Below are 18,387 nucleotides of genomic sequence, written 5' to 3'. Positions count from 1 at the left end.
AACCCTTTGAAGAACCCTTTTTGGTTCCAGGTTTAACACTTTTTTCTAAGAATGTACCTGTACACTTCTCTAGTGCATCTGTAACACGGCTCGAAATTACCCAAATGAGTGGCGCTCAAAACCAATTCCAGCCTTGTTTTGTATCTCTACCTACCTAGACAGAGTCATGAAGTGCTCTCATCAGGGAAGTGTGAGATTGAGCCCTGAGAGCACCAGGACACACACTGGTCTGGCCACAGTACTATTTACAGCTTTAGACCGGGCCTTGTGGCTGTTGCACAACATGGAGAGAAACTGGGCTCTAAAGATAGGGAGATGATTCACTGTCTAACGACTGGCTCGGCTCAATAAAATATTGACCAGGTTATAACACTTTTTTCGAATACAGCGGATTTGTTTTTGGAGGACGGGTTTGTTTTACTTGTTTGGGTGGGTGTATTTTTGTATTAGTTGTGTGTGTGTGTGTGTTTGTGCATGATTGCGTGTGTGCATATATTAATCAGCTTTTTTGTTGTTGGTACGAGGCACAAAACTAGTCCTTTTACTAACCAAACAACAAACATGTCCAAAATAGCATCTCACTAATTATTCATAACAACATTGACCTGTGTTGTTTGGAATCGGACCTCGCCCTACCCATCTAGATGAAGGGTGTCCCTCTGCTAGCGTCCCAAATAGCGCCCTATTCCCCATGTAGTGCACTTCATAGGAAATATTGACATTTTTCTGGGGTTAGATTTCGGTTGGCTCCGACCATCTATCAGTTCTTTGACCTCCACAGTGACGTGCCCCGAGCTAATTTGAATTAATGTTCACGGGTTAATCAGAGATAATTTATGTAAATCCCAAAAATGGGTTTCATTAGTGTGCCTAAAATTATGTATTTGGCAGTTCTTAGCGAGTAATGGTGATAATGCCCCGCAATTGATGGGTTCATAGAAGGCAATGGGTGGTTATTTTAGGATGAGTGCGTTCGGGGTTGACATGGAGGGAGAGCTAGGATTGCTCTGTCTCTGGACAATACCTTTGGAACTCATTTCAGTCAATAATTTTAATGGGAAATTCCCTCTGTTTTCTGTCGAGGGGGATCCCATTGAATGTGTATTTTGAACAGTATTGTACTGTGTTGTGCTGTTTTCAAAAAAAGTGTACTGTACTATCTTTAATCAGGTAAAGTGAACCTGTCCCACATCCATTCTTCTTTTATCTGATTGCTGATCTATTTGCACTGACTCTCCAACCCTTAGCCTGCGCACACACACACACACACACACACACACACACACACACACACACACACACACACACACACACACACACAGTCAACACTATTTTTTTTAAATATTATATTCAACTGCGCAAACCAAGACACTACTTACTTCATACTTGACTTAGCACATTAATTAGCCTATTGTGTACATATCAGGCTATTACTATGCATTCTACATCTTCTATTACTGTGCATTATACATCTTCTATTACTGTGCATTCTACATCTTCTACGTCTTCTATTACTTGCTATTTTTTGATTTTACTCTTTTTATTATTGATTATTATACTGCAATGTGGAGGGAGCTAGCACACATGTATTTTGCTGTACCTTTTACGCCTGCGTAAACTGTGTACGTGACAATATATTATATTTGATTTGAATCGCAAAACTGTCCACTCTCCTTGCCTTTGTCTTTTAACAGTAACAAATGTTTTAGGTCAATGGCGTTGCATACCATTGCTCACATTATTATCATCAATAAAATGTGCTTTCATTCACTTGGGTGACAATCTACTCCTTTCCCACTAACAGGATGAAGCTCTCTCACTAAGTGGTGGGCCTGAATACTAAGTACACCATTTGTCAACTAAAAAGGGAGGCATACAATCTGTTATTCAGGATTAACACTGGATAAATTCACACTGTGTGCTTTCTTACACCGAAACCCATTTTAACATCACACTTTGAAGATGATGATAAATATTGAAAAATGCAGATGGATGTTCCTTGCCCATGAGTTGTGCTTCAAATGAGTTGTTCAGAGGCATGAGTCATATTTGAAATGAACAAGATCAATTGAAATGAAAGATCTCTCTCTGGAAGCCATTACTCTTCATTTAGTTTGTTTTCCGCCCCTGTCGATTGGTTGTTTAATGAGATGGGAGGAACATTATGCCAAAATCAACATGTCGCGAGATTGCAAAATACCACTGCTTTCCCTTTTTTCATTTTCCTTTTTAAAGGACAGTGGAATCCCAGATGTATTTTCAGATGTTATTGTTATAGACAGACAATTGTTAATGGGAGGAGAGATTAGGGTTGAATGAGACATACAGGTTAGAACAGTGGGATTAGAGCAATGGGCACGCTAACCTGTACTCAATATATGCTGCAGTGTTACCCACTTTACCAGCCAGAGGCACTCCTTTTTTCCTTTCAGCCTTTTGCTGTGCAGCTCTGTGTTGTTTGGGTGAATGTGCAGCTCCCCTGGACATCGTTTTGGGGTTACGTTCCTTGTTCACAGGGCACAACGGAAGGAAATTGTACATATGGTGTCCTCAGAGAATTCCTGTCGAGCAGCAAGATGTACTGTGTTAGGTTCTAATTTCTGGGACAGTAATCCAGACGGACTCAAGAGAAATGCTCAGACTAAATGTATTCACCACACTAGGTGTTGCAGCTGCAAAAGCCCCATACAGATCACAAGCACATATATTTCCTAACTTCCTACTAGCCCCCCCCCCCCCCCCCCCCTTTCCGATCATGCCCCCTTCCATGTCTAGGATGAAGGAACTGAGTTGGTTCCTCATGTTGGAGGTATTGTGTCCCAGCTTGAGTCCAGAACCTTTGTACTCCTCCGTACCTTTCACAGATCTTCTTATCAGGAGAGGCCTTGAGTTATGTGGAGTACACATTCCTACAGTCCACTAGATAATTACACTTCTCATACACTAAGAGCTTAAACCTAACAAAACTTTCAATCCCTAAGAATATATAAAAACTGTAAATTAATCTGCCTGTGGGGCTGACAGAGTTCGGTCTGGTGCAGGAGGGACAATGAGACAGAAGTCTGCTCCCTTGGCCCTATTCATCAGGCCAGATTGAAGAGCTGGGTGGTATTTCACAGGGCCCATGAGAAAGGAGTGAGAGAGGGGGTGTGTGTGTGTGTGTATCCGTGTTACAGACACGCATAACAGCGTGTGTGTGTGTGTGTGTATGCGCATCTGTGTATATGCGAGTCAATAAGAAAGCGTGTGTGTGTATAAGTGAATTAGACTGCGTGTGCGTATGTGGAGAGAGGAAGAGAGAAAGGATGGCGTATAGCACACACTCAGTCCCTGCATTGCCAGCCTTCCTACCTGATTGAAACCACAGCAGTTGGGCAGCGGAAAATAGGAAGGCAGACCGGCGCCGGTCTCCCGGTCTAGGGCTGTTACAGTGACTGTATTACCGCCACACCAGCAGCCACTAGTCATGACCGCAGTCAAATTCCACGTGACCTTTTTGTCACGCTAACTACGCTTCTCCAAAACTGCGCTCTGATGGTCATTGGTAGCGTAGCAAACTTGCTAATGGCCTCCTTATCAGCATTCTATTTTCCCTCTAATCCCTCTGACGTCAATGCAAATGCAATGGGAGACACTTCATGAGAGCCCTGGCATTCAGTTTGAGCAGAGTAGGATCATCAGTTGCGCAGAGAGAGCCAGCTCCTCATAGCTGGTCGATGCATGGAATGAAATAAGTGTTCCTATAAGCTCATGTTGCATAACATTTCAATAAGCTATGCCATTGCGTGAGAAAACTGAGTTTTTATGGCTTCTATTTAAGAGGGGGATCCCATCAGTTTTCTATAAACTATTCTCTTATGGAATACGCCAGGAGGTGCCGATTCTTCGTATATTCAATTGTATTATTCTTAGTATTAAACGATATAAAGTAATGCCACAGGAATTATAAGTAAATCGTGTCTGCTAAATGAGCTAGTGTAGCCCACAGCCATGTTGTGTAGCCAGATTAGGGCCTAAGATAAGGACAACTCAGAATAGGCTATTCTTTTCTTCTGAAGTAGGCTACATTTTCTTCATATCATGTTTGTTTAGACCTGTCTAAAATAAATAATGTAGACCTTACAGTGAAATGCTTACTTACAAGCCCTTAACCAACAATGCTTTATGAAGTTAAGAAAAACATGTTAAGTAAAAATAGATAAGTCAAATAAAAAATATGAGTAACAAATATTTAAACAGCAGCAGTAAAATAACAATAGTGAGGCTATATACAGGGTGTACCGGTACAGAGTCAATGTGTGGGTGCACAGGTTTGTCGAGGTACTTGAGTTAATATGTACATGTAGGTAGAGTTAAAGTGACCATGCATAGATAATAAACAGAGAGTAGCAGCAGTGTAAAAGAGGAGTCTGGGTATCCCTTTGATTAGCTGTTCAGGAGTCTTATGGCTTGGGGGGTAGAAGCTGTTAAGCCTTTTGGACCTAGACTTGGCGCTCCGGTACCGATTGCCGTGCAGTAGCAGAGAGAACAGTCTATGACTAGGGTGGCTGGATTTATAATGGATTTATTGTGAAGGTGTAGGCTATATTATATGGATTTATGAGACTTTTTAAAATGTAGATGTTCCAAAGGTCTGCATCAGTGGCTTGTGGGCTATGTCTGGAAGCCAGCAGATGCTAAATGGGTTTATGTTAATTAACGGTCAATTACCGTGAGACCTGCATTTATTTTCTTGACAATCACCAGCTGACAAAATGTTGTGACCGCCACAGCCCTACTGCTATAATCCCCTATTGACGTTTCCTCTTGTCTTGCTTGTCCGTCTGTCTGTCTGCAGTGGTGTCTAGTGGCAGCGAGTCGGACCACAGTGAGGGCAGCGTGGATAGCAAGGTGTCCAACCACAGTCTGCATGAGGGCAAGCAGCGCACCGACTCAGGTACATCCCTCTGGAAGTATACCTTCTCTCTGTAATTTCAACAGCCTGACCCTGCCATGCATATGGCAACACAAATATAAACAATGGAGTAATACAACATTTGATTTTGAGATAATATGGCGGTAAGACAGTACTAAGCGTATAAGCCTTTTATCAGCTATATTCTTGAAGAATCAATGGGTATAGGAATCAAAATGAACAGCAAAACTATTGAATAACAGGAGATCTTCGAGACTGTGCCTTTGACCCCTTGGCCCTGTGTGTTTGTCCACAGTGTTCAATGGGGGGCCGATCGGGACCCGCACAGGGCTGGGATGGTGCTCACATGGCAGCCTGCTGTCAGAGAGCCGCTCCAGCCTAGCCAGCGAGCCTCCCCACAGCACCGCCCCCCTAGCAGCCCCCCCTGAGGACTACAACACAGACCACAGCCAGCCCTCCCCTAGTGAGTACGCCCATATGCACATCTAGAACTTGACATTGTCTATGTGGCTTCAGTGGCTCAGTGTGTTAGACAGAGCATGATGCTGGCAACATCAGGGTTGTGGATTTACATCCTGCATTAGCCAAATATGTGTGACTGTCAATGTCGCCTTGGATAAAAGTCCCTGTCAAATGGCCATATTATATTACTACATCTATCCATACCCGGGGTGGGCTGTAATCCATCAAACCACGTCCTTCCCCTCTGTTCTCGTTGACTCATTTCAGTGCACCTGGCAGTACTGGATAGATTTGAGCAATTTGGGACAGATGCCAAGAGGGCCACCTGTTTTCTCTCTCCTCCCCCGTGTTGCATTCCCAACATTAATATTTCTAAATGCAGAAGAGATATGTGCACACCTACTAAGACGCTGAGCTCATGAACATCCTTAGATGCTGATGGTGCTGAGCAGCTTCCCAGCCAAGTGGGCTTACATCAGACAAGAAGAAACCTGAACACGAATCTTTACTGAACTGGACCCCCTCAGCCCACTGGCAAACTGAGTAAAGCTCCTGTTTTCTACCCCAGGAAGGAAACCCAGTCCTCAGGGTTTCTTGCTCCAACAAGACCCCCCTACCTGTTTCTGTTTCTGCCAGTGGGTGCGGTGTAGTGCCACTATGGGGTGCCCATGTTTCCTCTGTGCCCCAACTGCTACCCCTGCCCTCCAGAGGCAGAACGCTCGCTGGTACAACTCGAGCCCAATTAGACCTCATTTGTACAGCGAATGTGTCAGGTGGCAGTTTGCCTGTATCACCAATTTGAGCAGCCCAGTGCCAGCTGTTTTTTTTTAAAGATAACAACAATTTTTCAAGTGCTCACTTGAAACACTTGAAAATAAAAAATAAACACCCTTCCCAACATTTTTGGGCCTTTATGCATTCCTACAAAGAAAACCATTTGTCACATTTCACGCACTCCTCTTTAATCTGCCCTTTTTCCTGTATACGTTTACATCCTTAAACATAGGACATACTGCATCACCAACGCCAGCTACCACTGTCCGATGCCATAAATGTGTCGGCTGACTTTTCAGGATAATGACTTCATTTGCATTTACTACAGAAGCCGTTAGCCAACTAGCGAAACGACTGCCTCTGCACCACTATCCCCCTTTCCCTTTCCCACTAAATTTAAAAGGACACAAATACATCTCTGCCAAATAGTTGGGGATAGACTGCAAGGATAATGGTCCACAGATTTTCTCACTTTCTTATCTACTTCTTCCCCTAATACCCTGCCGCTGTAATTCATGAACAATACAGATTTTATTTATTACAATGTGGACTGTTGAATGCGCCACTGCATGGATGTCCTCCAGGGAAGCTGGAGAACGGATTTCTATTTGTCGGGTATTGATTTTTGCCGCCTGCAAGTGATGAGCAGTCAATCAGAACATAATGGGGTTTATCCCTATGCAAGTTTCCGGGTCTCCCACAGTCACTGATTTGTTTTCACTCAATATCGTCCTGTTTCAAGCCACTTATGGATTAGTCAGAGCAATTAGTCAATTCCACAATTTCTTCATTTGACTCTTATGTGCCTGTTTATAACGCAGCAGCCCCATTTAATATGTGTTCGTGTTCAACCAAGCTTAAATAACACCCGTTATTTGTGTGTTATTATATTGGAGTTTTTTTAATCAGATTTCCCATTAGATCTTGGTTTTAGGATGGATTTTGTGATTATTATTTTTTTTTCTATTTCAGACGCTCAAATCAAATCAGATTTTATTGGTCACATACACGTGTTTAGCAGATCTTACTGCGGGTGTAGCGAAATGCTTGTGGTTCTAGTTCTGACAGTGCAGCAATATCTAACAATGTCACAACATATACCCAATACACACAAATCTAAGTAAGGAATGGAATTTAGAATATTTAATATATGGACGAGCAATGTCAGAGCAATGTAATACAGTATATACATATGAGTAATGCAAGACATGTAAACATTATTTAAGTGACATTATTAAAGTGACTAGTGTTCAATTTATTAGTGGCTGTGCTAGTGCTGTGCTAGTGATGGCTATTTAACAGTCTGATGGCCTTGAGATAGAAGTCTCTCGGTCCCAGCTTTGATGCACCTGTACTGACCTCGCCTTCTGGATGATAGCGGGATGAACAGGCAGTGGCTCGGGTGGTTGTTAGCCTTGATGATATTTTTGGCCTTCCTGTGACATCGGATGCTGTAGGTGTCCTGGAGGGCAGATAGTTTGCCCCCGGTGATGCGTGGGGTGTTACAGTCCGAGAGGATTCTCTCAGTTGTGCATCTGTAAAGGTTTGTGAGGGTTTTAGATGACAAGCCAAATTTCTTCAGCTTCCTGAGGTTGAAGAGGCGCTGTGGCCCTTGTTCACCACACTGTCTGTGTGGGTGGACCATTTCAGTTTGTCAGTGATGTGTACGCCGAGGAATTTAACTTTCCACCTTCTCCACTGCTGTCCCATCGATGTGGATAGAGGGGTGCTCCCTCTGCTGTTTCCTGAAGTCCACGATCACCTCCTTTGTTTTGTTGACGTTGAGTGAGAGGTTATTTTCCTGGCGCCACACTCCCATAGCCCTCACCTCCTCCCTGTAGGCTGTCTCGTCATTGTTGGTAATCAAGCCTACTACTGTTGTGTCGTCTGCAAACTTGATGATTGAGTTGGATGCGTGCTAGGCCACGCAGTCATTAGTGAACAGAGTACAGGAGGGGGCTGAGTACGCACCCTTGTGGGGCCCCAGTGTTGAGGATCAGCGAAGTGTAGGTGTTGTTTCCTAACTTCACCACCTGGGGGCGGCCCGTCAGGAAGTCCAGGACCCACTTGCACAGGGTGGGCTTCAGAACCCAGGGCCTCAAGCTTAATGATGAGCTTGGAGAGTACTATGGTGTTGAATGCTGAGCTATAGTCAATGAACAACATTGAATGGTAGCACACTTTCAATGTAGTCAATTTTAATTTGACTCCCTTTCAGACACAACCTGCATTGTCTAGACCTGAGTAGTTTTTAATGACATTTAGCAGACATTGTGTTGTTTACTAGTAATATTTACTGGAATCCAAGGCACTGAAGGTGCAAAAGGAGCTTTATGGTTATTTTTTTACAAAATATATATTTCTTGATTTTTTTTACCACTGTATTTGTACCTCCAAGCATTGGAGATAATGCAACCAAGGACAGATGACTGTTCTCCCTTGAATTAATGATTGACATTATAAGACACAAACTAAAAAGGGAAGAATGTCAACCTAATATCACCCCAATCAACATTTCTTAACTCAATCAATATTTTCACTCTACACGATATGAAATCACATTGGTTGGCTTTGTTGTGCGATCCTTCAATGAAGTTTTGAGCCCACGCACAACCTGCATCTTTATGTTCATGTTGCTTTGTTTTGATGTAGTCTTTCAAGCATCTTTCTCTGTGTGTCACTACAAAGGTAACAGTGTGCAGCTGTGTGCCAGCTCGAGTGGAAATTGAAAAGAACCCATAAGGCTCTCACAGTAGTCGCTGTAGGTCTTCGATTGATTTGCCTGATGGGAGGGAAAATTGTTTGTCGGTCTCTGTGAATAACCCTTCCGCACCCCCGCATGCCCCAGTCTTACACTTCCAACCATTATTCACTCCTCCTCCTCCTTTCTCTTCCTCTCTCCCTCACTTCATTTATCTAATCCACCTTGACATTTTCAGAAGTTTTCTGCTATTCTTTTTTTTCTCTTCTTTACACCGAGGTCGTATAATCGCACTTCATCATTGTGCACTCGTTTTTGGAGTAACCCCTCACTCTCTGATGCAGAAAGCCTGCCATGGCGTTTCAACGAAGGTTCTCTAAATGAAAGATTACCGGAGGGAGTCGGCACTGAAGAGGAAACGCTTAAACACCACTGCCAGTTGCAGCAGTTTCAGCTTTTCCTGTGTACGCTCGCCGTTCTAACACAACATATGTTGGCAGTCGTGTTGACAGTTGCATTTAGATGTTTTCCTTAAGAGTTACTCTAACATTACCTTCAGTTAAACTGATTAGAAAAGGAAATGTGCATCTGTGACTGACTGGCTCAAAATCGGTCTTATGTAGCAACATTTTTTTAATTTTTTTTTCTTTTTACATTGGATAAAAGTAGAGACTGGTATATCCTGCACTGCATTTGAGGAACAATGGGAAAGTAATTCTGCTTTGAAAGTTGATGAACTTGTAAACTCACTTTTGAGAAAGCTCTCCTTTGTCTACACCCATTCAGCATTGTTCACACCCTCTTAAACCAGCCCCACCCATCTCTTTAAGGATTCACATTTGAGGCCATGTGTTAAACAGTGAGTAGTGTAGTAAAGATTAAGACTGAAAGTGATAAAAGTAGTAGCCTACAATAAGGAAAAATTCCAAGTAAACAAAGTGTCCAAATAAAAATATTTTATATTAGATTATATTAGATTACGCTTACCCAGACACACTTGTCTAAATTGATGGATTATGTGAAAGACATGGTATAACCCCCAGCCACATCCAGTGGTGGAAAAAGTACTAAATTGTCGTACTTGAGTAAAAGTGAAGCGCTGCTTGATATGGCTGAAGCACCAGTCAGGGGCAAACTTGGTGTGGCCTGTGATCAGGAAGTGAAGGTCCAGACTGTGGTGGAGCTTGTGCATGGTCCGCCAAGCACAATACCAGAGCACAAACCAGCACAGCCAACCCATTTTATTAAATAAGACGTCCTGTGTCGTTTCCGTTTACTTTGCACAGCTTCTTTGGCCCATTGTGTTCCACTGATTTCAAAACTCAGTCAATTTCTTCAATCAGAAGACTACAATGTCTTCTTCAATGACAATGTTTTTACCTAAATCAGGGATTTCCTCATCGTCTGATTCATTTCAGAGTCAGAGAGAGTCAGCATGGCACGATCGTCCTCCAGAAAGTAGTCCATCACAACTTTTTCCCACTGACCTTTGTTGATAGTGCCTGATAAATTCAGGGCAGCAATGTTATTGAGAGCAGTAGCAGCATATTTGCAGTTCTCCATGGCGAACGTTATATCTTTGGAAGAAACTGCAGTAGAAAGGATTATCTACGCATAACGAGCAGCTCATTTTATAGACACAAGATGCTACACCGCAGACCAATCTGAAACCATCTCTCGGCATGTCCAGCCCACTCATTATCTCAGCCAATCATGGCTAGCTGGAAGGTTCCTCCTTTTTTCTTTGGCTGAACCAACTAGGCTCGAAATGTAACAACTTTATTCATATTTACAGATGGCATAAACGTTTGTTATTAAGGCACATGAAAGTTCACATGTTCGAGAAGGCATCTCTGCCAAAAAACACATTTTGATAAAAAATATATATTTTTTACGTTCAAATGGCTCTCCTGTGAAGTCGTGACTTGCGACATATGCCTAGTTTCCTGAATCGGGTCACACATTCCATGTGCCACTCCGTAATGGTTTACTGAGTTTTAATAAAGGGGACCTGCCTCATAGAACCAACTTCTCTGGTTATAAACTGCTTATGTGGCATCGATATGAGTCAGGAACATTAATTATTGTGTCAACATTGACTACAAAGTGTAAATAGGATTATTTTGGTCATAAAGTCAGTTTTGTCCAATTATATCTGGAAGTGAGTGCGTCAATAAGGGTATGGATGGGTTGGGTATGGATTACTTACATGCCCACTTTGCCAATGATGTCCAATTGCCCAGAGACAAGGTGTGGTCCTCCCAAAGCTGCCATGTGTTTTGGACATGTTGCACCTGCAACACACGCACACTTACTCAACATAACAGTGAAAATGGGCTTCCATAAAGTTGGCACAAACTTCTAATGCATTCAACAATATTGAGCAGTTTGTCGAGGAATGGATTACATATAACAAACGTACGACATGATGGCTGTGACTGGTGTGTGGTTAGTAGCTAGCTAGCTGTAATACTGTAGTACTGTGATGTAACTAGCTAAATACATAGCCTCTCCCTAATGTTTAATGTCATAGAGAGGATGATTTGAATAGCTAACATTGCAACTGATGATAAGGTTTGATAAGATGTAACGTTAGCCAGCTTGCTATCGATAATGTGTTTAAAATCAAACTGGCTAGCTAACATTAGCTAGCTAGCCAATTAGTTTCAACCCATACAATGATATTGATAACTTACCCGGATTGAAAAGTTAGGTAACTAGCTACTTTTATGAGAACAGGTATTTTGTTTGGGTTCACACTTGTTCTCGATAACTTAGGCCCTGGCGACATTCTGCCTTTACTGTAATGGAATTGGGAGTTATGATCAAGGACTAGGTTAGTTAACGCTAGCTAGCATTTGGGGTCTTCGTCTACCACTAGGGCTAAAACAACATGCCTGTTCTCATAAAAGTGTGTGTATTTTCTAGGGAAAAAATAAATGAAGGATAATCTTTTTAGCTAACATGCTACATACGTGTCAGCAAGCATTCAGCAACGTAGCATTACACAGCTGATTGCATATGGTGCTTGTAAGACAACTTGGAACTCTGAAAAAAACAAGGTCAATCATGACGTCAGTGATCTTCAGATCATAAAGTCGGAGCTCAAGAAAGATGCCAGAGTTTCCGACTTGTAATTCCGAGTTGGGTGACCATCCAGAACGATTTTTCCCAGTCGGAGCTCGTTTTTTCCCAAGATGTCTTGAACGCACCGAAGTCGGAAGTCTGAGAGTACTGAGTTCCAAGTTGTTTTGAACGCGACAATTGCAACGGCGTCAGCATCACTGGCCTGAATCTATTCTGTACTTAGTCACTCTATTAATATAATTACTTCCAAACAAGAGAGAATATTTTTCTCGCTATATGTTTATTGAGTGATTATATATTATTTAAGTCACCATCTAATTAGAATAGACCATAGAAATAGAATAGAATTCCATACTAGTTCTGTTACAGCTGAAGATATGTATGCTTCTTGTTCTATCTGTGGTTGTACTCTACACACAACTTATTTTCATTTGCTAGGTAAAGTGTATGCATACTGCCTTTATAAGCAAATCAATATGATAGCCTATTTACAGCAGAACATTTTTCGTCTTTGTAATAAAAACACCCCCATCGATTTTTTTTGTTGTTGATACATGTACCAGTTAAAAGTTTGGACACACCTACTCATTCCAGGGTTTTTCTTTATTTTTACGATTTTCTACATTGTAGAATAATAGTGGAGACATCAAAACTATGAAATACCACATATAGAAACATGTAGTAACCAAAAAAGTGTTAAACAAATCCAAATATATTTTACATTTGAGATTCTTCAAAGTAGCCACCGTTTGCCTTGATGACAGCTTTGCGCACTCTTGGTATTTTCTCAACCAGCTTCATGAGGTAGTCACCTGGAATGCATTTAAATTAACAGGTGTGCCTTTTTAATTTTTGGAATTTATTTCCGTCTTAATGCGTTTGAGCGAATCAGTTGTGTTGTGACAAGCTATTTATTTATTTAACCTTTATTTAACCAGGTAGGCTAGTTGAGAACAAGTTCCCATTTGCAACTGCGACCTGGCCAAGATAAAGCATAGCAATTCGACACATACAACAACACAGAGTTACACATGGAATAAACAAAACATACAGTCAATAATACAGTAGAACAAAAGAATACATAAAGTATATATACAGTGAGTGCAAATGAGGTAAGATAAGGGAGTTAAGGCAATAAATAGGCCATAGTGGTTAAGTAATTACATATAGCAATTAAACACTGGAATGGTAGATGTGCAGAAGATGAAGGTGCAAGTAGAGATACTGGGGTGCAAAGGAGAAATATAAATAAATAAATACAGTATGGGGATGAGGTAGGTAGATAGATGGGCTATTTACAGATGGGCTATGTACAGGTACAGTGATCTGTGAGCTGGTTTGACAGCTGGTGCGTAAAGCTAGTGAGGGAGATATGAGTCTCCAACTTCAGAGATTTTTGCAGTTTGTTCCAGTCATTGGCAGCAGAGAACTGGAAGGAAAGACGACCAAAGGAGGAATTGACTTTGGGGGTGACCAGTGAGATATACCTGCTGGAGCGCGTCCTACGGGTGGGTGCTGCTATGGTGACCAGTGAGCTGAGATAAGGCGGTGCTTTACCTAGCAGAGACTTGTAGATGACCTGGAGCCAGTGGGTTTGGCGACGAGTATGAAGCAAGAGCCAACCAACGAGAGCATACAGGTTGCAATGGTGGGTAGTGTATAGGGATTTGGTGACAAAACGGATGGCACTGTGATAGACTGCATCCAGTTTGTTGAGTAGAGTGTTGGAAGCTATTTTATAGATGACATCACCGAAGTCGAGGATCGGTAGGATGGTCAGTTTTATGAGGGTATGTTTGGCAGCATGAATGAAGGATGCTTTGTTGTCACGTTCCTGACCTATTTATGTTAGTTTTTGTGTGTTAGTTGGTCAGGACGTGAGGTTGGGTGGGCATTCTATGTTATCTGTTTCTATGTTGGTTTCGGTTTGCCTGGTATGGCTCTTGATTAGAGGCAGGTGGTTTGCGTTTGCCTCTAATTAAGAGTCATATTTAGGTAGGGCATTCTCACTGTTTGTTTGTGGGTGATTGTCTCCTGTGTCCGTATGTTATGTTCGTACCACATAGGACTGTAGCGTTTGTTTGTTTCGTTTTCGTTTCGATGTCGTCTGTTACCTGTACGTAAGTTTATGTTTAGTTATGTAAGTTTATGTTCAGGTCTCGTCAACGTCGTTTTGTTATTTTGTAGTTTTGCAAGTGTTTGTTTCGTTTCGTGTTGCCATCTTTATCGTTGTGTTAATAAAGATGGCTTATTTCCCAAAGCCTGCGTTTTGGTCTGAGGATCCTTCTCTCCTCACCTCATCTGAGGATGAGGAGAGCGTCACCCGTTACAGAATCACCCACCAACACGCTAAGACCAAGCGGCAAGGGAAAACGAAACGGAGTAAGGGACAGGAGAGAAAGGAGCAATGGACATGGGACGAGGTTTTGGATGGAAAGGGTTGCTACACTTGGGAGGAGATCCTAGCTGGTAGAGATCGCCTCCCATGGGAACAGCTGGAGGCACTGAGGAGAGCGGAGGCTACCGGAGAGAGGAACCGGAGCTATGAGGGAACGCGTCTGGCACGGAAGCCGAAAAAGCCCGTAAGTAATTCCCAAAAATTTCTTGGGGGGGGGCTAGGAGGTGGTGGGCCAAGGGCAGGTAGGAGACCTGCGCCCACTTCCCAGGCTTACCGTGGAGAGCGGGAGTACGGGCAGGCGCCGTGTTACGCAGTAGAGCGCACGGTGTCTCCTGTACGAGTGCATAGCCCAGTGCGGGTTATTCCACCTCCCCGCACTGGTAGGGCTAGATTGAGTATTGAGCCAGGTGTCATGAGGCCGGCTCAACGCGTCTGGTCTCCAGTGCGTCTCCTCGGGCCGGCATACATGGCACCTGCCTTACGCATGGTTTCCCCGGTTCGCCTACATAGCCCGGTGCGGGTTATTCCACCTCCCCGCATTGGTCGGGCAACCGGGAGTATTCAACCAGGTAAGGTTGGGCAAGCTCAATGCTCAAGAGTGCCAGTACGCCTCCACGGTCCGGTATTTCCGGCACCACCTCCCCGCCCCAGCCTAGTACCTACAGTGTATACACTACGCACTAGGCTACCAGTGCGTATCCTGAGCCCTGTTCCTCCTCCACGCACTCTCCCTGTAGTGCGTGTATCTAGCCCGGTGCCTCCAGTTCCGGCCCCACGCACTAAGCTACCAGTGCGTCTCCAGAGCCCTGTACACACTGTATATTCTCCCCCTACTAATCCTGATGTGCTTGTCCTCAGCCCGGCGTCACCAGTGCCGGTACCACGCATCAGGGATAGAGTAGGCTTTGAGAATACAGTGTGCCCTGTTCCTGCTCCCCGCACTAGTAGGAAGGTGCTTGTCATTAGCACGGTGCCTCCAGTTCCGGCACCACGCACCAGGTCTACAGTGCGCCATATCCGGCCTGAGCCATCCGTCTCCCCAGCGCCATCTGAGCCATCCGTCTCCCCAGCGCCATCTGAGCCATCCGTCTCCCCAGCGCCATCTGAGCCATCCGTCTCCCCAGCGCCATCTGAGCCATCCGTCTCCCCAGCGCCGTCTGAGCCATCCGTCTGCCAGGAGCCTGCAAAGCCGCCCGTCTGCCATGAGCCTGCAAAGCCGCCCGTCTGCCATGAGCCTACAGAGCCGTCTGCCAGACAGGAGCCGCTAGAGCCGTCAGCCAGACAGGAGCCGCTAGAGCCGTCAGCCAGACAGGATCTGCCAGAGCCGCCAACCAGACAGGATCTGCCAGAGCCGCCAACCAGACAGGATCTGCCAGAGCCGCCAACCAGACAGGATCTGCCAGAGCCGCCAACCAGACAGGATCTGCCAGAGCCGCCAACCAGACAGGATCTGCCAGAGCCGCCAACCAGACAGGATCTGCCAGAGCCGCCAACCAGACAGGATCTGCCAGAGCCGCCAACCAGACAGGATCTGCCAGAGCCGCCAGCGAGCCATGAGCAGCCAGAGCCGCCAGCGAGCCATGAGCAGCCAGAGCCGCCAGCGAGCCATGAGCAGCCAGAGCCGTCAGAGCGCCATGAGCGTCGAGAGCCGTCAGCCTGCCATGAGCGTCGAGAGCCGTCAGCCTGCCATGAGCGTCGAGAGCCGTCAGCCTGCCATGAGCGTCGAGAGCCGTCAGCCTGCCATGAGCGTCGAGAGCCGTCAGCCTGCCATGAGCGTCGAGAGCCGTCAGCCAGCCATGAGCGTCGAGAGCCGTCAGCCAGCCATGAGCATCGAGAGTCGTCAGTCAGCCATGAGCTGCCCTTCAGCCTGAAAAGGCTAGATACCCAGAACTGCCCATCAGTCCAGAGCTGTCTCTCTGTCCGGAGCTGCCTTTCAGTCCGGAGTTGCCCCTCTATCCTGATCTCCCTCTCTATCTTTATCTACCTCTATAGTCTTATCTATCCCTCTGTCTTGGTTTATCTCTCTGTCCCGGTATTGTCATTATTAGATATGTTATTAGGAGGATTTTGTGGGGGAAGTAAGAGGGTGGACATTCTTGAAGGGAGGGGGCTAGGATGGATTATGGTGGGGTGGGAACCGCGCCCGGAGCCTGAGCCACCACCGTGGTTAGATGCCCACCCAGACCCTCCCCTAGACTTTGTGCTGGTGCGTCCGGAGTTCGCACCTTGTGGGGGGGGTACTGTCACGTTCCTGACCTATTTATGTTAGTTTTTGTGTGTTAGTTGGTCAGGACGTGAGGTTGGGTGGGCATTCTATGTTATCTGTTTCTATGTTGGTTTCGGTTTGCCTGGTATGGCTCTTGATTAGAGGCAGGTGGTTTGCGTTTGCCTCTTAAGAGTCATATTTAGGTAGGGCATTCTCACTGTTTGTTTGTGGGTGATTGTCTCCTGTGTCCGTATGTTATGTTCGTACCACATAGGACTGTAGCGTTTGTTTGTTTCGTTTTCGTTTCGATGTCGTCTGTTACCTGTACGTAAGTTTATGTTTAGTTATGTAAGTTTATGTTCAGGTCTCGTCAACGTCGTTTTGTTATTTTGTAGTTTTGCAAGTGTTTTTTTCGTTTCGTGTTGCCATCTTTATCGTTGTGTTAATAAAGATGGCTTATTTCCCAAAGCCTGCGTTTTGGTCTGAGGATCCTTCTCTCCTCACCTCATCTGAGGATGAGGAGAGCGTCACCCGTTACATTTGTTGCGATATAGGAAGCCGATTCTAGATTTAATTTTGGATTGGAGATGCTTAATGTGAGTCTGGAAGGAGAGTTTACAGTCTAACCAGACACCTAGGTATTGGTAGTTGTCCACGTATTCTAAGTCAGAGCCGTCCAGAGTAGTGATGCTGGACGGGCGAGCAGGTGTGGGCCTGTGATCGATTGAATAGCATGCATTTAGTTTTTGCTTGCGTTTAAAGGCAGTTGGAGGCCACGGAAGGAGAGTTCGTCTGGACGTTAGTTGGACATTAGTTAACACAGTGTCCAAAGAGGGGCCAGAAGTATACAGAATGTTGTCGTCTGCATAGAGGTGGATCAGAGAATCACCAGCAGCAAGAGCAACATCAGTGATGTATACAGAGAAGAGAGTTTGCCTGAGAATTGAACCCTATGGCACTCCCATAGAGACTGCCAGAGGTCCGGACAACAGGCCCTCCGATTTGACACACTGAACTCTATCAGAGAAGTAGTTGGTGAACAAGGCGAGGCAATAATTTGAGAAACCAAGGCTGTCGAGTCTGCCAATAAGAATGTGGTGATTGACAGAGTCGAAGGCCTTGGCCAGGTTGATGAATACGGCTGCACAGTAATGTCTCTTATTGATGGCGGTTATGATGTCGTTTAGGACCTTGAGCGTGGCTGAGGTGCACCCATGACCAGCTCTGAAACCAGATTGCATAGCGGAGAAGGTACGGTGGGATTCGAAATGGTCGGTAATCTGTTTGTTAACTTGGCCTTAGAAAGACAGGGTAGGATAGATATAGGTCATTAGCAGTTTGGGTTTAGAGTGTCACCCCCTTTGAAGAGGTGGATGACCGCAGCAGCTTTCCAATCTTTGGGAATCTCAGACGATACGAAAGAGAGGTTAAATTGGCTGGTAATGATGGTTGCAACAATTTCGGAGGATCATTTTAGAAAGAGAGGATCCAGATTGTCTAGCCCGGCTGTTTTGTAGGGGTCCAGATTTTGCAGCTCTTTCAGAACGTCAGCTATCTGGATTTGGGCGGAGGAGAAATTGTGGGGGCTTTGGCGGGTTGCTTTGGAGGGTGCAGGGCAGTTGACCGGGGTAGGGGAAGCCAGGTGGAAAGCATGGCCAGCCGTAGAGAAATGCGTATTGAAATTCTCAAATATAGTGGATTTATCGGTGGTAAGTGTTTCCTAGCCTCAGAGCAGTGGGCATCTGGGAGGGGGTGCTCTTATTCTCCATGGACTTTACAGTGTCCCAGAACCTTTTTGAGTTAGTACTACAGGATGCAAATTTCTGTTTGAAAAAGCTAGCCTT

At 44.7% G+C, this 18,387-nt stretch overlaps 1 protein-coding gene across 2 annotated transcripts in view; it reads left to right on the top strand.

Moving 5' to 3' along the window:
* LOC129820062 (double C2-like domain-containing protein beta) overlaps window positions 1-18,387 on the top strand; it is a 310,308-nt gene that overhangs the window by 51,387 nt on the left and 240,534 nt on the right. For both annotated transcript variants that reach the window (XM_055876894.1, XM_055876902.1), the window contains exons 7-8: window positions 4,838-4,936; window positions 5,211-5,378. In XM_055876894.1, coding sequence (XP_055732869.1) covers window positions 4,838-4,936; window positions 5,211-5,378 — 267 coding nt within the window. The remainder of the gene's footprint in view (window positions 1-4,837; window positions 4,937-5,210; window positions 5,379-18,387) is intronic.

This window comes from Salvelinus fontinalis, chromosome 2 (genome assembly GCF_029448725.1).
Source record: "Salvelinus fontinalis isolate EN_2023a chromosome 2, ASM2944872v1, whole genome shotgun sequence".
NCBI classification, from domain to species: domain Eukaryota; kingdom Metazoa; phylum Chordata; class Actinopteri; order Salmoniformes; family Salmonidae; genus Salvelinus; species Salvelinus fontinalis.
The sequence above is the reverse complement of the archived record's forward strand: the minus strand, read 5'-3'. Positions and strand labels throughout refer to the sequence as shown.